The 24,231-nt window shown below is 39.3% G+C and overlaps 1 protein-coding gene across 1 annotated transcript; it reads left to right on the forward strand.

The window, feature by feature from the left end:
* Positions 1–152: 152 nt before the first annotated feature.
* On the forward strand, positions 153–22,336 carry LOC122748336 (vomeronasal type-2 receptor 26-like). Its single transcript, XM_043993994.1, has 6 exons — positions 153–364; positions 4,728–5,019; positions 7,495–8,295; positions 13,063–13,290; positions 19,707–19,830; positions 21,393–22,336. Exons 1-6 carry the CDS (start codon positions 159–161, stop codon positions 22,334–22,336), a joined length of 2,595 nt encoding a protein of 864 aa, XP_043849929.1. The 5' UTR covers positions 153–158.
* The last annotated feature ends 1,895 nt before the right edge of the window (positions 22,337–24,231 follow it).

Genomic DNA, 24,231 nt, shown 5'->3' on the forward strand with positions numbered 1-24,231 from the left:
TTGCTCCCGTATAAGGAACAGAACAGTGTCTGTGCATCTGTCCAGAGAAGCCATCTTTTAGACAAGGAACAATCTTCTTATTAAAGTATGACTCAAGCAGTGGCTGTGGACATCTTGGCTGCCCACAGGCTCAGAGTTTGTTCAGGATACAGTCCCCAATGTTCCTTCTGCTGGTCCTCTTCTTGCTCCTTAACATACCTTCCTCTTTAGTCAGGAAAGAAAAATTCCCCTGCTTTGAGCAAATCAGTCCACGAGTCCACAGAGATGGGGACCTGCTTATTGGTGGTTTTTTTCCCCTGTACTTAATGGCAGTGAAGAGTTTCACAGGAGCTGAGAATATATACAAGGCCTGCAATCCACACCAGTAAGTGAATAGATGCCTGGGATTTCATGTTAGAAAGAGATGAGCAAGCCAGCTTCTGGGGACTTTTCACTAGCCTCCTGTCTGACTCTTCTTGTGTCTTTCCATCCTTTGATCTGGCCTTAAAAATCTGTAGAAGAAAATTCCTCTCACTTATTTAGGACCTAGGAGGGGCCACTTTGTTGCCATTTGAATCTTCCCTGTGGCCACTCAAGTCCAAGGAGCAGGAAGACCCTGTCCTTTATCCCTTTATCTGGGACAAGGTCTTTCTGTCTTCCCTGCTCTGACTGTGATGCTGGCGGTGCTGAAGAGGGGAAAAGAAGGCCCTGACACACTAGCTAGTGCTAGAAGCAGCAGCATCATTTTTCTTGAGTGCTAGACTTAGAGAAAGGAAGATCTGAGTTCAGATCAAGCCCCAAGCAATTGTTATGTGTGAATCCAAGTAATAGTAATAATGATGACGACGATTGCCTTTATATATAGCACTTTAAGGTTTGCAAAGTCTGTTATAGTCCTTTAATCTTGCTGAACCTGTTTCCTTTTGTGAAAATGGGAATAATAATAGTAACAGTCTTCTGGATGATTGTGACTATCAATGGCATAAAGTATATAAAGCTTTTTTGGTAACTCTAAGGTGTTGTATAAATGTCCACTTAATAATATTTTTGTCATTATGTGGGAAGGGATATTTGGTATGGGAATCCATCATTTCAGGGAATTAGCATTTGGGATGCAATGAAGTAACAGAATCCTTTGTTTTCATTATCATCTGTTTTCCTGCAATGAACCTACCCAGAGAAGTGGACAACCCAAGAATTGTTGCCATTTGTGTGTGTATGGGTATTTATGTGTGCTACACATTCTTGTGGGTCAGGGATACTGCTTATTCTCATACAGATTTTACAGATAAGGAAACTGAGGCTCCAGGAGAGCCTGACCAGAGATGTCTTCTGATACTGAGACCAGTGCCCTTTCCAGGTCACCATGCTGTTTAGCAAAGACTGAATGAATGCAGTCTGCGAGGGTGAGCAACAGGGGAGTTATGTGCCTTCTTTCCCTTAAGAAGATCAAATGAAGGAGACTTTTTCCTGAATCATTAGACAATGTAGGGTGCAGAGTCCTCCACTAATGAGGGTAGATTGGTTATTCCATCAGATTCTTCTTTGTGACCAATGGCACTTAGATGGGCTGGGTCCATGTGTGCTAAGGGGACACAACCAAGGTAACTGGGCTCTTGCAACTAGTCTTCTTGTCATTTGTTCTCCCTAAGTGAGCTCCTCAAATAGATTTCTACCCACAGGTCCTCCCTGAGTCACACCAATAATAGCATCAGGGATGGCTGGACAAACTATTCTGAGGAAGCAGCTTGGGAAAACATACCAGCTCAAAAATCCAAGGACATGGATTCAAAATCTGCCTCTGATAACACTACTTGGGTGATTTTGAGCAAATGTTTATCTTTGTTGGACCTCAGTTCTCATCAGAGAGGACGAGGTATAGTAAGCAGATAGATGCCTGCATTTGGAGTCATGAAGACTAGAGTTCAAATTCTGCTGTAGAGACTTAGGACTTGTGTTACCCTGGGCATATCATTAAGTCTTTTTCAGCTTCAGTTTCCTCGTCTGTAAAATGAGGATAACAGGATAATAATAATGCCTAACTCCTAAGGATGTTGTGAGGATCAAATGAGAAATTATGTGCAAAATGCTGAAAGGGCCACATACATTCTCACTATTATGATTAAAGAAGGGCTTAGACAAGATGGCCTCTAATCCTTTCTAGCTTTGAGAAAGTTCCCCAGTCAGGTGGATCATGGCTCCATCTATTGCTACAAGTATTTGTTTGGGTGAAGGCTTCTGGAACCTTCTGAAAAAAGAACCTCCTTGGATTTGGGTTCTTAGCACTACAAGCTATCATTAGATTAGAATAAGCCTAGTAGGATTGCGTGTGACACAGGTTGGACAAATTCAGCACTTGCAGTGGTGCTTGAGGCACTGGCCATGGTACTGTTGTGAAAGCCTAGAAAATCCATGGGGCATCAATTATGATCCAGAATAAGTGGTGGTTTTCTACATTGAAAAGGCAGTGGATAGGACAAGTAAGGCAGGATTAATTGCCTCTCACTGGCTTTCTTAAAGAGACTATAAAACCTGGCAGTGTTTGGTTCATAGAATAATGGGTTGGGATGTTTTATATAGAAAGCCTTACTATCTCTCTAATGCCTCTTGAAAACTAGAGGTGAAGATATGAGCTTAGTACCTTTCCATATTTATGTAGTCTCAGTCATTAAATGTCTTTAATGTGAACATTTCCAGTACCCCTGATCCTTCCCTAGGTGGCTCACTGAAACTCTGGGTCTCAATTCTGATGAAAGTGCCCTTCTGCATCCCTTTTTCTCTAGGCTTGGATAACAATGCATAGGATGGGGCAGCTAGGTGGCACAGTGGATAGAGCACCAGCCCTGGAGTCAGGAGTACCTGAGTTCAAATCCGGCCTCAGACACTTAACAGAGACCCCAGCTGTGTGACTCTGGGCAAGACACAACCCCAATTGCCTCACTAAAAAACAAAAAACAAAAACAAACAATGCATAGGATGTTTTTCTGGCCCCTGTTGCGTCCAGAAAAGACAATGACTGGGTGAGAGAAAGAGAAAGTAAAATGGGCTGAGGTGTATGGTATCTTCAGGTAAGATTAGTACTTCTGGTGTGAGGGCTAGTGAGACATTTTCAGGGCTGTTTTCCACATTTGGTGTTCAACTGATTCACCCAACTCTCATTTGTGGCTTCAAAAAGCTATAGTACATGCAGCAGTCACACCCTGAGAAACCTTTTTGACAGATGGGGAAATTCACAAACTGCTAAAGGAAAAATGAAAACTCCATAGGGTTTACCAGCAGTATAGTTCAACTGTCTCTAAGAAAGCAGTATTTAATGGCATCAAAAATAAAATGCAATCAAAGCTTAGAGATGCAGGATCCTTGTCTCAGTAAAAAGGCAGATGAAATTCAATTTTACACTGATAATTACAATCCAACACACTTTTATGATGCCCCAAAGACTGTAGGCCAAAGAATTGTGGTACATCTCAGCTACTCATGGAACCACATTGATTAGTGATACAGACTTGATCCTGGAGAGATGGGTGGAACACTTCCATAGTGTTTTTAACAGACCATCATCAATCAATGCTGAAGCCATTGACCATTTACCTCTCTAGTTGAACTTCCAACTGAAGACAAGGTTTTGAATCCTCACCTGTGTCAGAAAAAATAGGCATTAGGCCTGGAATGTACTCTAAGAGCAATACAAGAAAAGCTGATTCAATATTAGACAAGAACCCAAGAAACTGAGATTTCCTATAGGCTGAAGAGCACAACAAGAGGTCTTTGCCTTTCTGGGCTTAGTGAGTATGTTCTCTCTAGTTGGGTCTTTGTCTCCTTCCAGACTCAGCCCCTGGTACAGTTTCCCTCAAGGGATAAAACTGCCTAAGAGATTTTGTAGAATGAACCAGGTTACCATGAGCTGGAAACAAATACATTGTCAATGGTTCAGCTTCTCCCAGGAAGGATTTTCCTCAAGTGGTAAAAGTGGCCTCTTGACAGAAGGCACTGAGCCAGAGAGTACATCTCCCTCTGCTGAACTGCTAGTGTGCTATGAATGTGGCATTTATTGGAGACTGCCTTAGAATGTGGTTATTGATGGATCTATCTCCTAGATAAGACTGTGAGACTGAGTCCAGGGAGCCAGCCTTACTTGTACAGTGCATCGCATGTAGGCACTGGTCAGTACACACTTGTTGAAGAAAATGACTGAGTATTCCAGGTCAGGGAGGCAGTCAACAAGCATTTATTAAATGTTTGCTAAATGCCAGGCCCTCTGCTGAGTGTTGGAGATCAAAGAAAAGGCAAAAATACAGTAGACATCCTCAAGGAGACAACATTTTAATGGGGGAGACCAACACCTACATCAATACAGGATACGTGCAGTCTCATGGGAGATAATCTCAGAGGGAAGGCACTAGCCATGAGGGGACTGGAAAGGCCTCTTGCAGGAGGAGGGATTTAAGCTGAGTCATGAAGTAAGGTAGAGAAGCCACGGGTAGAAGTGAGCAAGGAGAACATTCCAGGTCCACAGCCTCAGTAGGAATCTGGAGAAATTCCTCCTCCATCACTCACACTCTAAATTTCAGGTGGATCAACAATGCAGGGGTGCAGGTCATGTGAAAAAGGTGTCTGTGATTCCTACCAGGTTGCCTCAGCCCTGGGCCCTGTGATCTGACCTTGGCACGGCTGCCTGGGTCTCCTTGAAGCCTGTGAGCTCCCCAGGATTTGTTGCTAGTTTCTGATCTCCTCTCCTCTCCCTACAGGTGGCTGCACAAAAATTACCAACAGGTTCTGGCCCTGATGTTTGCTGTGGAGGAGATCAACAGAGACCCCTGGCTGCTCCCTAATACTACCTTGGGATTTCACATCTACAACACTTATCATAGTGATGTCAGGACCTTGGAGAGCTTCCTGATGTGGCTCTCAGGACAGGGCCAGACTATCCCAAATTATAGCTGTAAGAGACAGGACAAGTCCATGGCTGTTATTGGAGGAGCCACATCTGCTCTTTCTATCCAGATGGGGACCCTGCTGGAGCTTTACAGGTTCCCACAGGTAAACTTGCCATCTCTTACCCTCTTCTTTAAGGTGAACTAGTCCAGCATCATACAGGATGGAAGGGAGACTATATAAAAGTATTTATTAAGGTTCTACTCAGTGTGCTAAGTGCTTTACAAATATTTCATTTGACCCTTATGACAATACTAGAAGATAGGTGCTATTATTAATTGCCATTTTATAGTTGAGGAATTTAAAGTAAATATAAGTTAGTTGACTTGTCCAGAGTCATACAACTAGTAACTTACTGAGGCTAGATTTGAACTCGTCTTCCTCACTTCAAGCACAAGACACTGTTCTCAGTGCTTCCTAGATGTCACATGGCTAGTAAGTGTTCAGGCAGGATTTTAATGGAGGACTTTCCTATTCCAAGGCCGGCACAGACTTTAGACCTTTTTAGACTTTCTTTAGTATTTTTTGTGACTTTTACCAATGCTCTCTTTTCATCATTTTCTTGTTACTGTCATTTCTTTTCCAATTTATTTTCATCTACCTCCCTAATTCAATTTTTAAAATGTCTGGGCAGCCAGAATGGAATTTATACCACAGTACAGCCTGTCACTGGCATGACCAGTGGTGCCCCACTCCCCCTTCTATCCCAGATAGTAATGTTACTGCTACTTAAGAGTTCCCATGGCCAATAAAATTCCTCACCTTGTGGCCAACTTTCTGGTGGTATCTACTCCAAATGAATCAAGCTTCTTGCCAGACCTTGTCTTTTCATTTGAATTCTGGCAGCATGTTCTTGACGAAATCACAGTCTCCTACACATAAAAACATAATGAGATGTTGGGAAAAGACTAATCCTTTTCTAGAAAAGATTATGATCATTTACTTGTAAGAATTTGAAGAGATGTCACAAATAATGTAACCTGCTTTCCTAATTTTAAAGACAAACAAAAACCGAGGTTCAGAGAATTTATGACTTCTGCGAACTCTTGCTTTTAGTGTTAGAGCTTGAGTTATTCATTGTTTCTATTAATTCTTGAGAGGAATGTTTGCATCCATTATTCTTATTATATGTCCTTACTAAATAAATAACTATTTCTAAAAGCTAATTAACTTGTTAATTGCTATCAATTAATAATCCACATGGGGGAGACTCATTCTAGGGACTAATGAGCATTAGAAAGACATGTCCAGGGGCAGCTAGGTGGCACAGTGGATATGGCACGAGCCTTGGATTCAGGAGGACCTGAGTTCAAACCCAGCTGTAGACCCTTACTAGCTGTGTGACCCTGAGCAAGTCACTTAACCCCCAATGCCCTGAAAAAAAGGAAAAAAAGAAAAGAAAGACATGTCCAAACTCTCAAGGTCACCACTAGAAACTGGAGGCAAGAAGTATCCAGTTGTCCTCTGGGAACTTTGCATGTCAATGGCCTGGCTGTATGACTTTGGATAAATCACTTAAAATCTCAGTGCTCTAGGAATTCTAATCCTAGGTGTTGAAGAGGACAGACTGACCTATATTGGTAAAAATAGTTTCTTTAGCCCAATGATTTAACAGGTCTGCTCCCTATGCCTATCAATTGTATTAGTTCAAAGTGAGTCACCAATGTTGTAAACATAAGTGAAATAATTATTTCAATTATTATTAAAATAATAACTTTTAGGGGCAGCTAGGTGGCACAGTGGATAGAGCACTGGCCCTGGATTCAGGAGTACCTGAGTTCAAATCCAGCTTCAGACACTTAACACTTACTAGCTGTGTGACCCCGGGCAAGTCACTTAACCCCAATTGCCTCACTTAAAAATAAAAATAATAATAATAATAATGATAACTTTTATTGTGCTGTAAGTTTTGCAAAGCATTTAAAAATATGATCTTATTTTACCCATACAACAACCTTGAGAATTTGGTGCTATTATTTTGCCCATTTTTCAGTTGAAGTAGACAGCGGTTGATTAAGGGACACACAGTTAGTAAGTGTCTGATGCTGGATTTGAACTTAGATCTACCTGACTCCAGACCTATTATTCTATCCACTGTGACACCTAGCTACCTTATATATGTAAGCCTATATCTATTCACCAGGTACTTAGGATTTAACAACAGTATTCTTGAGGTATAACAATTTTGCTTGAAGAAGCCATCGCCTCTTAATCGCTACCATCTCCAACACATGGTAATAATTTATCAGTTTTAACCAGGAAATTTGAGGGGGGGAAGTCTACAAACAAGGACAGTAAGTTAAGAGAAATACTGAACTATTTGGGAAAGAAGTCATGGAGGGTTCATAGAACTGAATAATTTAAAACCAGTAGTATCAGAGTATTCTGTCTTCTAGTCATTGTCTTTCAGGTGACCTAATCTTGAGGTGAACAGAATATCACCCACTATCATCACCTAGAACCACCTGATCTATTTTTCCCTTAATGAAACTCAGGAAATTGGGTAACATACTAGGATTTGTTGCTATGCCATCTCACTTTCATATAGCCCAATGAGACCCATCTTTCTTTCCCATCCAGATAAGCTATGGCCCATTTGATCCTGCCCTGAGTGACAGGGTCCAGTTTCCCTCCCTCTACCAGATGGCCCCTCAGGACTCTTCCCTGCACCTGGGCATTGTCCAGCTGCTGATACACTTTGGCTGGACCTGGGTGGGGCTGGTTGTCCCAGATGACATGAGAGGTGAGAAGTTCCTCTGGGACATGGGAGAAGAGATGAGAAGGAACAAAGCCTGTGTGGCCTTCACAGAGAAGATCCCTGTCAGTGAGAGATGCCATGCTCAATCCCAGGTGGATTTCATGCCTAGAATTATGACATCATCAGCTAAAGTGATTATCATCCATGGAGACACAGGCTCTCTGATGATCCTGAGATATTCACAGCCACCAGTATTTACAATTTGGAAGGTGTGGATTATCACCTCACACTGGGATGTCACCATGAGGCCCCACAATCATGATGGAGATGCTTTTCATGGAGCTCTCATATTTTCACATCAGACAAGGGAGATTCCTGGTTTCAAAGCTTTTCTCAGGACAGTCACCCCAGCCAAATACCCTGGAGACATTTTCCTTAAGAGTTTCTGGGTCTCAGCATTTGAGTGTCCAGATGAACCAACCAAACTGGAGCAAGACTGTTCAGCGAATGCTTCCTTGGAGATGCTGCCTTTGCATTATTTTGACATGACCACATCTAGCATTAGTTACTTCCTCTACAATGCTGTGTATGCTGTGGCCTGGGCTCTTCATGGCATTCTCCAGAGCAGATTGGAAATGGGAACTGTGAGAGAAGAAGGGTGCCTGGTGCTTCAACCCTGGCAGGTAATGTCTCCACCTCCTGAAATGGCGTCCCCAACCTCATGAGTGGACATTTCTTAGTTTGCTGGCTTTCTTTGGCATTGGCATTTTCCTTAGGGTTACTTGGAATCTACAGACTCACAGATGGATATTCCTTGGTTTAGTGGGTTTTCTTAGTTTGGCTTTCTTTGAAGAATGTCTTGTTCCTTAAGAGTTTGTTTCCAAATGGCATTATCGATAGTCTACACAGAACTGCAAAGAAATTTCTTGGAACTTTTCTTTCTAAAGTGCTGAGTCTTCTCCTCAGAGGTACAGGAAAGATTTTCTGAAGCTTAGTCCTAGAAGTATGTTCTGAATCCAATGCAGAATGCATGTCAAACAATGGCCAAGTATATCCTCATATTATCTGCAAAAAAAGATAGTTTTATTTCCTCATTATCTATTCTGATTCCTTCTGTTTCTTTTTCTTCTCTTATTGCTATTGATAGGATTTCCAATATGATATTGATAATATTGGTGTCAGTGGTCATCCTTGTTTCACACCTGATCTGACTGGGAAGGCTTCTAGTTTGTTCCCATTACAAATAATGCTTGTTGATGGTTTTAGATAAATGATATTTATAAACTTAAGGAAAATCCATTTATAGCAATACTTTCAAGTATGTTTAATAAATAGTAGTGTTGTACTTCATCAAAAGCTTTTTCTGTGTCTATTGATATAATCATATAATTTGTTTTTACTTTTAGAATTGATATCTTCAATGATGTTAATAGTTTTCTTTATGGTAGGCATTTCTGATATAAATCCCACTTGATCATAATATATAATCTTTGTAATATATTATTGTAATCTTTTAGCTAGTATTTCATTTAAGATTTTTTCATCCATATTCATTAATGAAATTGGTCTAAAATTTTCTTTTTCTGTTTTTACTCTTCTGGTTTAGGCATCAGTATCATTTGTTCATAAAAGGAATTTAGTAGGTTCCCTTCTTTACCAATTATTCCAAATAATTTATTTAATATTGGAATTAGTTGATCTTTAAACATTTGATAGAATCCACTTGTAAATCTATTTGTTTCTGGTGCTTTTCTTTTAGGAAGCTCATTTATGATGTGTTCACTTTCTTTTTCTAAAAGAAAATTTAGATATTCTATTTCTTCTTCTGCTAATCTAGGCAATTTATATTTTTGTAAATATTCTTCTTTTCACTTCCATTTCATTGATAAATTTATTGGCATATAATTGTTCAAAACAATTCCTTATACTTCTTTTAATTTCGTCTTTATTGGTGGTACATTCACCCTTTCATTTATGATATTAATGATTTGTCTTCTTTTTTAAAATAACATTAACTAATTGTTTATTTTATTTGTTTTTCCATAAAACAACCCCTAGTTTTATTTCTTAATTAAATTGTTTTTTACTCTCAATTTTATTAATCTCACCTTTAGTTTTCAGGATTTCTGATTTAGTGTTTAATTAGGGATTTTTAATTAGTTCTTTTTCTACTTTTTTAATCGCATACTCAATTCATTAGTCTGCTCTTTATTTGAATGATATAAGCATTTAGAGACATAAATTTTCCTAATAACTGTTTTTGCTATCTCCCATAGGTTTTTATATGTTGTTTATTATTATCATTCTCTTTAATGAAATTATTGATTATTTCTATGATTTTTCTTTAACCCACTCATTCTTTAAGAGTAGGGTGTTTAGGGGGCAGTTAGGTGGTGCAATGGATAAAGCACCAGCCCTGGATTCAGGAGAACCTGAGTTCAAATTTGACCTCAGACACTTTACACTTACTAGCTGTGTGACCCTGGGCAAGTCACTTAACCCTCATTGTTGTGCAAAAAAAAAAAAGTAGGGTGTTTAATAAAAACTATCACTTTCTGCAGATTATATGATAATATACTTGGAAAATCCCAAAGAATCAACTAAAAAGTTAACTGAAACAATAATTTCAGCAAAGTTGCAGGATATAATGTAAATCCTAATAAACCATCCATATCCCCATGTCACCAAAAAAGAAAAAACTCTATAAGAAGATATAGCGAATTATAATAATAATAATAATAACACACTTAAAATAACTCCAAACAGTATAAAATATCTGAAGGGTACACCTACGAAAGCAAACTCAGGAACTACATAAACAAAAATATGTTTAAAAAACTTTTTATACAAATAAAATCAGATTTAAACAATTGGAGAAATATTAGATAGGGCCAATATAACAAAAATGATAATTTTACACAAATTAATTTATATATTCAATACCATCCCAATTAAATCCCCCCCAATTTTATTTTTACTGAACTAGAAAAAATAATAAGTTCATTTGGGAAAACAAAAAGTCAAGAACAAAGCAAATAATAAAAAAAGTGTAAAGGAAGGAGGCTTAGCAGTACCAGATCTTAACCTATATTATAAGGCAGTACTTATCAAAATTACATGGTACTGACTAAGAAATGGAAAGGTAGATCAATGGAATACAGTAGATATAAAATTTACAACAGCAAGTAAACACAATAACCTTGTATTTGACAAGTATAAAGACAATATTTTGGGACAAGAATTCATTATCTGTTTTAAAAATTATTGGGAAAAGCATACAAGAAAGCAATATAGCAGAAATTGGGCATAGAACAACATCTTACACCATTTACCAAGATCATGTCAAAAAGGATACATGACCTAGAAATAAAGAGAGATTTTACAAGAAAATTAGAAGAACATGGAACATGTTACTTATCAGACTTATGGATAGGTTAACAATTTATGAATAAACAAGAGATAGCAGAGTGAGGTGTAAGGTGAATAATTTCAATTCCATTCAGTTAAAAAGGTTTTGTACAGATAAAACAAATGTAGCTAAGATCAGAGGGAAAGCAAAAAAATGGGAAAGACAGGGGGATTGTATAGACAATTTCTCAGAAAAAAGTTTTTTTTATCTCAAAAATATAAAGAATTTTGCCAAATCTATAAGAATACAAGTCATTCCTCAATTGATAAGTGGTCAAAGGTTATAAACAGGCAATTTTGGGGGGGGGCAAGACAATAAGGGTTAAGCGACTTGTCTAGGGTCACACAACTAGTGTCAAGTCTGAGGTTGGATTTGAACTCAGGTCCTCCTGAATCCAGGGCCAGTGCTTTATTCATTGCACCACCTAGCTGCCTGCCAACAGGCAATTTTTTTGAAGGAGGAAGCAAAACAATCTATAGTCATATAAAAATTCTCTAAATCATTAAACTGATTAGAGAAACACAAATTAAATCAACCTTGAGATATCATTTTATACTTACCAGATTGGCTAAAATGATAGAAGGGGAAAGTGACAAATGTTGGAGGGTATGTTAAAATTGGGACACTAATTCATTGTTGGTGGAATTGTGAACTGATCCAACCATTTTAGAGAGCAATCTAGAATTATGCCCAAAGAGTTATTAGAATACCTATACCCTTTGATGCAGCAATACCACTACTTGGTCATTTTTTGAAGATAATTAGGGGAAAATGAAAAGAACCTCTATGTTCTAAAATGTTTATAGCAGCTCTCATTGTGGTAGCAAAGAAACTGTAAATTGCAGGGATGCCCATCAACTGGGCAATGGCTGGACAAGTTGTGGTATATGATTGTGATGAAATACTACCTTGATGAACTCAATGATTTTAGAAGAACATGGAAATACTTGCAAGAAATAATAAAGAGCATAATGAATAGTACTAGGGGAACATTGTATGCAGTAACAGCAATATTGATTTCAGAATGACTTTGAATGCATGTTATTTTGACTATTCTAAATACCCCCCCAATTAACTATAAAGGACATATGAAGTAAGGTATGCCCTGCATCCAAAGAAAGAATTAATAAATATAAGTATGGATAGAATAGTTTTACATATATATGTATATATAAAAATTATATATATATGTACATGTGTATATATACATATATACATTATATATACCTATTTGTGTCTAATGATGGTCATCTCTGGGGAGGAAGAAAGTTACTCATAATTTTGTTTTATATTTGAAAGGAATAACAAGTTGTACATAGTAGGTTTACAGTTTCATATATAATCATTTTAATTATACTGCGTTTATTGTATTATATTTGTTTTGTTGAATAAATTAAAAATAAAACATTTTAAAATACATGTTAAAAAACAATGACCAAGGGGAAGCTAGGTGGCACAGTGGATAGAGCACCAGCCCTGGAGTCAGGAGTACCTGAGTTCAAATCCAGCCTCAGACATTTAACACTTACTAGCTGTGTGATCCTCGGCAAGTCACTTAACCCCAATTGCCTCACTAAAAAAAAAAAAAAAAAAAACAATGACCAAATTGTCAGATGGAAGAACTGACTTCCCTGTAAATTAATTCTTCCACTGTCTTGGGCTAATTCTCCCTTTGTCTCATTCTATGTGCTTTAGAATGGGGCCTTGCATAGAAACTTTTCTCAGTACTAACTCAACAGATTGGAACAACTCTATTCTCTACCAATCTTTGAGTTTCCTTCATACGTGAATTCTAGGGGAAAGCAGGACTTCAAAAAGTCAATCCTGTAATAATACCACAACCCTCAGGTCTTGAAGCTTCCACATCTAAATGCTTCATTCTCTAAAGGATTTGCTTCAAAAATATTTGTTGCAAAAATGAATGAAAGAGTAAGTGGATAAGTGAGTTTGTTACTATGTGTCTCGCCTCACCCATTTACCTTGGTCCTGTTGTCCTCTGCTTATGGACAGGAGGAAATGATTAAGGTCTCTTCTCATTCAGCTTCACTCATCTCTGAGGAATATTCACTTTAACAACACCGCTGGGGACCTGGTGGCTTTGGATGAGGACAAGATTCCTGTGGCTAAATATGATATCATGAGTTTGGGGGTGCTGTCTAATTACGATGAAGTTCTGGTGAAGGTGGGGCAGTTTGTCCCTCAGGCTCCATTTGGTCAAGGCTTTACCATTTGTGAGAAGGAGCTACATCACAACTGGCTTGATTTGAAGGTCAGTATGAAAGTTAAACCCCATTTTATGTTTCCCATCACTTTATCCCCATTTAAGTCATCATTTATTCATTCCCCCCCCCAGCTATTTATCTTTTTGTCTTTCCACCCAATGCAGGATAGACAAAGGGACAAATCATTATTATTACTATTATAATTTTAAATAAAAATAAGCCAAGTAGATTTGTAAATATGAGGAAAATTTGGCAACTTGTATTAGACCAAGGGGCACAATAGCAACAACAATTGAGGCAGCCATAGGAGAGAGGACAGAGACTTGGCATAGGTGTCAGAAAGATATTGATTCAATGTTTGCCTCTGACAGAGACTGGCTCTGTGACCCTGTGCAAGTCACTTAATTTCTCCATGCTCCAGAAAACTCTCCAAACTGGCTGAGCTGGTGCCAATCTGTATAAGCAGAGAGAATTTTTTCATTAGGATTTCCTATAATAACGAAATCATAGATTTCTTGCACCAAAATTTATACAATATGAATGCTATACAATGCCTATGAGCCCTAGTCAGGTATAGAAATATTAATTGTTGTTCAGTTGTTTTCAGTCTTGGCAAACTCTTTGTGGCCCTATTTGGGGTTTTCTAGCAAAAATAATTGAGCACTTTGTCATTTCATTCTTTAGCTCATTTTTACAAATGAGGAAACTGAGGCAATGGGGTTAAATAACTTGCCTAGTGTAACACAGCTAGTGACCCTCTGAGGCCAGATTTAAACTCAAGGAAGATGAGTCTTTCTAAGACTCACTCTATCCACTTAGAAGGATGTTAAGGATTGATGCACTAGCTCAAGCACGTGAAATTCAGGAGACAATATGCAAACAATCATATACATACAAGAGATATCCAGAATTAAATAGAGATAATTACAGAGAGTCGATCGCAGCTTGAAGGCATCAATATAGCATTAAATCATTGGTTGAATTGACTTGTTGCCTTAAACTGGCCAAATGTTCCAGAAAGCACATATATAATCGATTGGTTATTTTCACTGCATTGAACTATGGATGCAGACATTTCTTTCACCTCTTGGAAGCCTTCTAGATGCACTGTGCTCTGGTCTCAATGTGGTCTAGGGTCACACTCAGCCATTTTGGGTGCCTTGTAATATTCCTGACTTGTTCATCTTGAAGTCCATTAAAGTGACAGCAGTTTACATTTCTATGGTATTTTAAGATTTGTAAACTTTTTTCCTCACCATAACCCTTTGAGATAGGTAGCACATTTTATAGATGAAGGAACTGAGACTTTAAAAGGTAATCAAGGGGGGCAGCTAGATGGCACAGTGGATAGAGCACCGGCCCTGGAGTCAGGAGTACCTGAGTTCAAATCCGGCCTCAGACACTTAACACTTACTAGCTGTGTGACCCTAGGCAAGTCACTTAACCCCAATTGCCTCACTAAAAAAAAAAAAAAAAAAGGTAATCAAGGGGCAGCTAAATGGCACAGTGAATAGAGCACTGGCCCTGGATTCAGGAGGACCTGAGTTCAAAGCAGGCTTTAGATACTTAACACTTAATAGCTGTGTGATGCTGGGCAAGTCACTTAACCCCAATTGCCTCACCAAAAAAAAAAAAAAAAAAAGGTAATCAAGAGGGCAGCTAGGTGGTGCAGTGGAGAAAGCACCAGCCTTGGATTCAAGAGGACTTGAATTCAAACCTGACCTCAGACACTTGACACTAGCTGTGTGACCCTGGGCAAGTCACTTAACCCTCATTGCCCAACACACAAAAAAGTGATCAAAGGGACTTGCTCATCAACATATAGCTAGTAAATATGAGGCAGGATTTGTAGTAAGATATCCTAAATAAATCAAGTGCTTGTACTATCTCTATACCATATTGAATCTCAATATTTTATTCAGGTGAATCACTGTGATGGATGCTATATTTTCCTCAACTGAGTTCCCCTAACATTTGTAGAATTAAATTTTAAAAATATAATTGTTCCCTGGAGTCAGGAGTACCTGAGTTCAAATCCGGCCTCAGACACTTAACACTTACTAGCTGTGTGACCCTGGGCAAGTCACTTAACCCCAATTGCCTCACTAAAATATATATATATATAATTGTGACACTTTACCTAAGCCCTTATTCAATTTCATTGTATTAGATTTGGGCCAACATTCTTAGCTATTAAGATCTTTGAGAATTCTGGTTCTGTCATAAAACATAGTGACTATCCTTCTTAGATAAAAAAATTAGCTATGAGCTCCAAGTACACCTTCTTCCAAATGATTAATAAAAATGTTAAACAGCAGAAGGCCAAGGGCAGATCTTCATTCTTCCAAGTTGACATCAATTGATTAATGAAAATTCTTTGGGCCATTCAGTTAAAACCTATCTAATTGTGCTCTCATGTAGCCCATAAATAACCATTAAGATGTGTTCTTGATGAAGCCAAGACACTTTGGACTGACCAACACAATCCATTATTATGTTTTGGAGTTTTTCAATGAATCAAAACCAGGCGTATCAGCCCATTGTTTAGAGACCACACCTGCTTTCTTGTATAAAAATAGAGATGCTTCCCTTCAGACCTAAAGGACCATACTCATTCCCCATGATTCCTTAATGAATGACAACAGTAGTTCAGAAGTCACATCTCTTAGTTATTCCAACACCCTCAGATGTTGTTCATGCAGATCTGGTGGCTTGAACTCATTGAAGGTGACTGGGTATGCTCTCCTTATTTATCCAGGGTTTCAAATTCCCAGTCATCACTTTCCTTGTATTCTTCAGAGTCCCAAAATCAATTTCCTTGGCTGCCAATGTACAGGGCCACCTGCAACCTATCCTTCCAGAACAAAATGCACAAGTTTTTCCAAGTCTTCATCAATGAGACCTTAGGTGTTGTGGAGGGGCTTGGTATGGAGGTTCATGAACTCAGGACTATGACCTCACCAAAAAGGCTAGCTTTAGATTTCCTCTTGAGAGAAAAGGTAAGAATATATGATCTCATTGGTCAGGAGTGCTGTACCCAGGTTCTTGAAAATTTGACAGAATTCATATCCACCTGGACTCAGTCTAGAAAGCCAGGTTGAAGTTCTGGGAAGATAGAAAGGAATCTTGATCCCCATGGTAGTGGCTATCATCATGGCTACCCAAATTTTCATGGCTAAAGTAGGTGTTTGTAGGTTTTCCATTGGTCTTCCCTATAGGGAACATTTGCTATGTATGTTTACAGTGTCTCTCCTAGTGTAAGGAAATGATTTCCAAGCTAAGTCTCAAATTTCAAGCAGCAGAAATTAAGATGATGCAGTTGAAGAGAGAATAGTAATATAGGTCCAATTGTAGTGTTTCACCATGAGTTTGATAAGCTCCAAAGGAGGGATTATTGTGCAAAATTGGCCTCTTGTGCAGAGTCAGTCTGAATGACCTCATGGTTAACCCTGTTTAGACTTTTGGTACATGTGCAGTCTTCTTGCAAGAGATGCTAGTCCAGAAATACTCAGCATATGTGCATTAATCTCATCTTTCTATGATACTGTAATGAGGGAGGAGCCACGGTGCATTAATCCTATCTCCTCATTATGTTCACCAATCAACATACTTTAACCCTCACATGGAAGTTGTTTACTCATATCTATATAAAATCAGCATGCAGTTTGAAAGGGGCTGGCCACACTGAAACTGCTTGCTTACAGTTTTAGTGTGCTAATGAACTCCTTTTACCTTTCTTTCTCTGAGCTTGCCTCATTGATCAGAATGAGGTGTGAATGAAGATTTCTTTTAACAAGGACACATACAGAAAGAGCTTGATGACCAGAGAAGACATGTAATGGAAATGGGTAATGGCAACTCTTATAAACAGACACGTATATACAGAACACAAATTGCTTAGACTCATGCATGGAAAGCACTTAAGTAGGATCATGTGTGGTCAGGTACCATGTCTGGAACAACCCACACTGCTGACAGTGCAGAATCAATATGTTCTGCAAATCTCATCACACTTTTCTCTTTAGGTGGCACACCTTGCCTACCTGTTTGAACTCATACTTCCATGGGTGCTTCCTCTCTATTGAGCACTTCTACTGGTCTCTAGCTACCATCTTCACAAAGCTACTCCCTGCTCTAGCTGCTGGGATGGATCTTCTCATAAACTTCTTTTTAAGAGGGGGTAACCTTCTTTTGGCCTATACATAATAGCTACATCAAGCCAGACAGTAAGCAAGAGCCAGCATAGTCCCTCAATCCAACATTAAATCTGTTCTGTTGATTTTTCTGTGGACCTTAAAATCCCTCATTTCAGGCAATTATCTGAAAATTCCTTTTACCCCTGCCAAATCTCTCTGGTTTTAAGATATCAGAGCAGTTTTCCTTGATAATTTCTTGAAATTTGATATCTAGGCATTTTTATGATGGTGTTAAAGTGGTCCAATAGTTTTAAAATTCTCTCTCCTTGATTTACTTTCGAAGTCAGTTGTTTTTTCTGATTAGATATCTCAAAATTTACCCTTTATTCATTCTTTTAACTTCATTATATTGTTTCTTGATGTCTTGTGGAGTCATTAAATTCCACTTGCCCAAATCTAATTTTTAGGAATTATTTTCTTCAGTGAATTTTTGTACTTTTTCAATTTGGTCAATTCAGGTTTTTAAGTAGTCCTTCTCTTCAGTGGACTTCCCCCTTCCATTTGGTCTGTTGTGGGGTTTTTTTTGGGGGGGGGGTGGGGGTCAGGGAATTGTTTTGTTTTGTTTTGTTTTGCAGGGCACTGAGGGTTAAGTGACTTGCCCAGGGTCACACAGCTAGTAAGTGTCAAGTGTCTGAGGTCGGATTTGAACTCAGGTCCTCCTGAATTCAGGGCCATTGCTTTATCTGCTGTGCTACCTAGCTTCCCCCAGATCTATTGGTTTTGTTTGTTTGTTTGTTTGTTTGTTTTGGTGGGGCAATGAGGGCTGGGTGACTTGCCCAGGGTCACAGAGCTAACAAGTGTCAAGTGTGTGAGGCTGGGTTTGAGCTCAGGTCCTCCTGAATCCAGGGCCAGTGCTTTAGCCACTGCTCCACCTAGCTGCCCCAGATCTGTTATTTTTTAAAGTGTTATTTTCTTTAGTATCTTGTGACTTTTACCAACACTCTCTTTTCATAATTTTCTTGTTACTCTCCTTTCTTTTCCAATTTATTTCCATATACCTCCCTTATTTGATTTTTTAAATCCTTTTTGAGTTCTAGTAATTCTTCTTGAGCTTGTATCCAATTTACTATTTTTTTTTCTTTGAGGCTTTGATTGTAGTCGTTTTGACATTATTGTCTTCTGACTTTCTCTTGATCTGTCATCATAGTATAGTCTTATAGTCATGCTCACGCTCTCTCTCTCTCTCTCTTTCTCTTTTAGTTTGCTCATTTTTTAAAGCTTATTTATTTCTTGACATAATTTCATGGTAAAGTTGGGCTCCATTCTGGGGGTGGAGAGGCCATTGTTCAAAGTTTCAGGTTTTTCATGCTGCTCTTTTCAGAGCTAGCTTTGGGGATCTGTACATTTTCAGTGGTTTCTAGATAGTATGATCCAAGGAAACATGTGGGTTGCTGCTCTCCTGGTCTGTTCTCTGATCTTCACTTAGGAAAAGACCTTATTTGCCTTCAGCCACAAGTGCTAGTACTCTCCTTGGTTCTGGAACTGTGACCAGGTTCCCTGTTTTCCAGTACCTACAAGCTCTAGTGCTGTCTCAAAACTAATACCAGGGCTCCTACTCCCTTGTGAGTAACCACAGGCACTCTTATCCACCCTGGAACTCTGACCAGGGCCCTGCTCACCTGCAGCCATAAGTGCTAGGGTTCCAGTTTGCATATGGGCAATAGAACAGGGTCCCACACCAAGTACCAGATAAGTGCCCCCTGTAATCTTTTTCAGAGCAGTTATCCAAACCCCTTGCCACCTATGAGCTAAGAGCTCCTGAAGCTGTTGCCTCCAAAGTCCACTGATGCTATTCTCGTGGATGGACTCGACTTTTGGCTGACCACCACCCTAGTGTCACAAACTTCTCAAGTCAACCTTCTAAGTTGTTTTCAACTGGGAAAAAATGTCTCACCTCAACCTATGGTTGGCTTTGCCACTCCAGAATTCAATATGAGGCATTATTTTAAAGTTGTTTGGAGGGGAATGTTGGAAGAAGTCAGCTGAGTTGCTGCATCTACTCCACTATCTTGGCTTGTTGATTGAGTATGATGTGTATGTCCCTTGTGCTAGATATAAGGCTATAACTTTTTTAAAAGTATCTTTGTCATCAAAGATAGGTAACCAAAAGATGAATAAAAATCCAAAACAACTTTCCATAAGAATTATATCAGGAACATCTTCTCCCACTCTAAACCAGTATCATTAACACTCATACAGCAGCAAAACTTCTACTCTTTAGGACTGGGCCAGACCCTGATATACTCTCTTCACTTCTTTCTTCCTAGACCCTCCAGGCTGTGTGCACTGATCATTGTAGCTCTGGATTCAGGAAAATTTCCCGGGAGGGAGAGCCTGTCTGCTGCTTTGACTGTGTCCAGTGCCCAGAGGGTGAGATTTCCAACCAGAAGAGTAAGTGTTTCAACATAATTCTGAAGTTGCAAACCTGGAAGACTGGAAGAATAGTGATATTCTCAATAGAAATAGGGAAGGTCATGAGGGTAGTGGATTTTGGTGTGAGGTAGAATCTCAGGGTTGCTCTCATTTATGCTTTTCTTCTTCTTCTTCTTCTTCTTCTTATTATTATTTACTTCTCTTATTATTAATGATGTGATTATTATTATTTTCTTCTCTTATTATTAATGATATGATGATGTTGATGATGATTTACTTCTATTATTATTAATGATGTGATTATTATTATTATTTACTTCTCTTATCAATAATGTGGAACATTAATTCTAATCTGTTGATAGCTTTGATTTCTTCCTCTGCAAAATGGTTGCTCACATCCTTTAACCACTAATCCATTAGGGAGAATTCTCAGTTTTCTACTAGCTCTTTCCCTGTCATTAATAGGCATGCCCTGGCTTAATCTATCTTTTAAAAAAATAACTTTGGAGGTTGGAGCCAAGATGGCTGAGAGAAACCAGCAGGTTGTCTGAGCTCAATCAACATTCAGTCAAGCCTCTAAACAGATTCTGGAGCTACAGAACCTACAAAAACAAGGAGTGAAACAAATTTCCATCTTAAGATATCTTAGAAGGACTTTAAGAAATGCCTGTCTTACTTGGGTAAAGGGGGAGTATAGCACACCACAGAGGATGTATGGACAAGCCAGCAGAAAGCTCTTAGCCACAGGGCAGATCAGCAGCTAAGGCCCCCAGTTCTGGCACAGCAGGCAAGTTGGGATATACCCCAACAGGCATGACTAGGTCAGGCCATACCATCTGTATAGTGAGCAAGCCAAAAGCCCCTGAGGCCCTCAGCAGAAAGCCAATGATCAGTCCACTGGCCTGAAGCATGAGAAGCTTGGGACAGTGCACCCTGTGCCCCAGGAGCATAACTCAACTTTAAAAGTAAAGAAATAGGCTAAAATATGAGTAACAAACAGAAAAGAACCATAGAAAGCTACTATGGCAACAGAGAAGATCAAAACAGAAACTCAGAAAAGGGCGACATTGTCAAAATGCCTATATGTGAAGCCTTAAAGGGAAGAAGTCTTTTAAAATTCAATTAAGAAATTGTTGATTGAGTATGATGTGTATGTCCCTTGTGCTAAATATAAGGCTATAACTTTTTTAAAAGCATCTTTGTCATCAAAGATAGGTAACCAAAAGATGAATAAAAATCCAAAACAACTTTCTATAAGAATTATATCAGGAACATCTTCTCCCACTCTAAACCAGTATCATTAATTCTCATACAGCAGCAAAACTTCTACTCTTCAGGACTGGGCAATCAAGAAATTGCATAAATATGCAAGAGAATTAAGAAAAAAAGAATCAACAACTTGGAAAAAGAAATCGAATTACCTTGAGTTTATTCATTTGTGTACATGTTGTATCTGACTGGTAAAAAGAGCACAAGATCTTTGAGGTCAGGTGCTTTTTTAAAAATTTCCCTACTGCCTATTACAAGGTCATGGAACTAATAGATTTTGACTAACTGATCAATTGGTTACTAAATTGCAGATATGGATAATTGTGTGAAGTGCCCAGAAGATCAATATCCAAGCAGAGAGAAAGACCAGTGCCTGCCAAAGGTAGTGACCTTTCTCAATGTCCAAGAACCTTTGGGATGGACCCTGACCTGCATGGCTCTCTCCTTCTCTCTCCTCACTGTTCTGATTCTCATTGTCTTTGTGAAGCATCAAGATACTCCCATTGTCAAGGCCAACAACAGGGTTCTCAGCTACACTCTTCTCATCTCTCTCATCTTTTGCTTCCTCTGTTCTTTGCTTTTCATTGGCCGTCCCACCACAGCCACCTGCCTCCTTCAGCAAACAATATTTGCAGTCGTGTTCACGGTGGCAGTTTCCTCTATTTTGGCCAAAACCATCATGGTGGTTCTTGCTTTTAAGGCCACAAGACCAGGGAGCAGGATGAGGATGTGGGTACAGCCTAAAGTGTCCAGTTCTCTTGTCCTGCTCTGCTCTGGGATCCAAGTGATTCTGTGTGGGATCTGGCTGGGGACCTCACCTCCCTTCTTAGGTACAGACACTCAATCTGAACCTGGCCACATCATCCTTGAGTGCAAGGAGGGCTCAGCAACTGCCTTCTACTGTGTCCTGAGCTACATGGGCATCCTAGCCCTGGGCAGCTTCATGGTGGCTTTCCTGGCCAGGAACCTTCCTGACACCTTCAATGAAGCCAAGTTCATCACCTTTAGCATGCTGATCTTCTGCAGTGTGTGGATCTCTTTCCTCCCCACATACCAGAGTTCCAAGGGGAAGGCCATGGTGGCTGTGGAGGTCTTTGCCATCTTGGCCTCCAGTGCTGGGTTACTGGGCTGTATCTTTATTCCCAAGTGTTTTGTGATCCTTCTAAGGCCAGAAAGGAACACCCTGGAAAGGCTAAGGAATAAAGCAGTTTCCAGAGACAGGAACTTTGCCCCCAAGGATCTTCCAGGGGCATGAGAAATATTGAATAAAACATCTACATTAGACACAAATAGTTATAATTTAATATCTTGGTGATGCCTTTCCCTTTCCTGACCTCACTGGTTAAGTCTTCCTTATGACTTTTCCCACTGCTTTTAATGGAATAGCAACCTTCAGATTCAGCCCTTATATTTGAAAATGTAATAAGCAAAGCTTTTGTTCTCTTCACTCTCTAGGTTCTGGCCATCGTTGCCATCTTCCAGAACTTACTGCTTGCTACCTAAACCCACCTTGCTTCATTTATTCATTAATTCTTGTCTGAGCTTCCTTCCTCTGTCCCCACTTTAAAGACTCAATTCCATCCACAAGTAGTTTTTCTATTCTTTTCCCTGGTGTACAGTGTGTGGTAAAAATTATTTGTGGTAAAGATTAATATCAAAAGTTTTAGCTGAATCATTTGGGAGGGGCCACACCTGACCCACCCTGAGATTGTGCATGCTACTGAGCAGCTTTTGAAGGACCTCCCCTTTTGGGGGAGGAAAACTCAACCAGAAGGGAGGGAACTTCCGGTAGGAGGGGCGTGTTCAAAAGTTCGCACTTTTCCAACCTGGCAAGCAGTCTGGTGGTGATCCTGGACCTAGCAGAGGCATGTGATTACTGATTTGATAAAATAATGGCATTTAGCAGATACTCAAAGACCCACCTGGAGATTAATCTAGACTGATTGAATCAAGTGAGAGTGATTGACTGCTGATTAGTCTACTGCAAGTTAACTGGATTGTAATCACACCTGGCTAGCCCTTAAGAAGGTATTGTTCTCAGAAGCTAGACTGTGAACTCAACCTTCAAAACCAATGGAGTTGGATGGTGCCACCAATCAACTTGAAGCAGAGTGTAAGGACCGCCTCTGCTCCAGACCTATGAAAAGCTTCCACAATCAGCTTGCTGGGGAGTTCCTGATTAAAGCAGGTTCCTGGAGAAGGACTTGAGGAAGAACCCAACCAGGCCAGAACTCTAGGCTAGATAGACCTTTTCTTAACTTTCTGAACTCCTTGTGAATATCTGTATGCTTTAATAAATGTTTAATGCCCAAAGACTGGTGCTGAAGCTTCTAATTTAAGGCGATCACACAATATAGATTTTAAATCTCACACTGACTAGGGTTTGGTGAGTTTTAATTAAGGAAAATCCTAAATTCCTTTGAACTAGCTTAATTGGGAACGCTCTGGGATTGCACAGGCTAAATCTAGAGTTAAGGCTATCTATCTGTAGTTCTACTGCCTTATTTCCTTAATTGGTTTCACCTTTGTGGTTTAATTAATTCCCAAGTAATAAAACCTGATCCTTTATGAACTAAAGCTCAGAGGCTCCTTTTTGGATTGGCCTGGGAGGAATATGTAAAAAGGAAAGTTCAAAAAGGAGATTAAACCTAAAAGAGTCCCTCATATTTCCGGGACCCCAATATTAAGGCGAGTCACCCTAATAACGCTCCATATATCAAATTTTGCCCCTCACAAGTGGTAACTAGAGTCTAGGAACATGACCTTGAGTCACACAGAAAATGTAAGCTACCTTGAGTAAATGTAAACAGCAAAAGAAGTTCCAACTATCCCATAGGAAAGCTGGCATGTGACCCTGGGCTACCCCTGGCAATATGTCTTCTTTGTTCTGTTTCTATATAATATCTGCCCTGGCCTGGAGTTGATGCAGGGATCCAAGTTGTTACTTTGTCCTACTGCCACCCAGAATGACTGGCCTCTTATGAGTATACTCCCTTTATCAATACTAATAAAATATATTAATAACCAAGTTGGTATAAGCCTCTCTTTCTTTGGTATTCTAGTATTCTCTTAGAGGGTACGCTGCCTTAAAATTGGAGCAGAACAAATCTGTTCCCTTATATTTGGAATAGTTGGCAGGATGACAAATAA

Source organism: Dromiciops gliroides, chromosome 3, assembly GCF_019393635.1.
Source record: "Dromiciops gliroides isolate mDroGli1 chromosome 3, mDroGli1.pri, whole genome shotgun sequence".
NCBI lineage: Eukaryota > Metazoa > Chordata > Mammalia > Microbiotheria > Microbiotheriidae > Dromiciops > Dromiciops gliroides.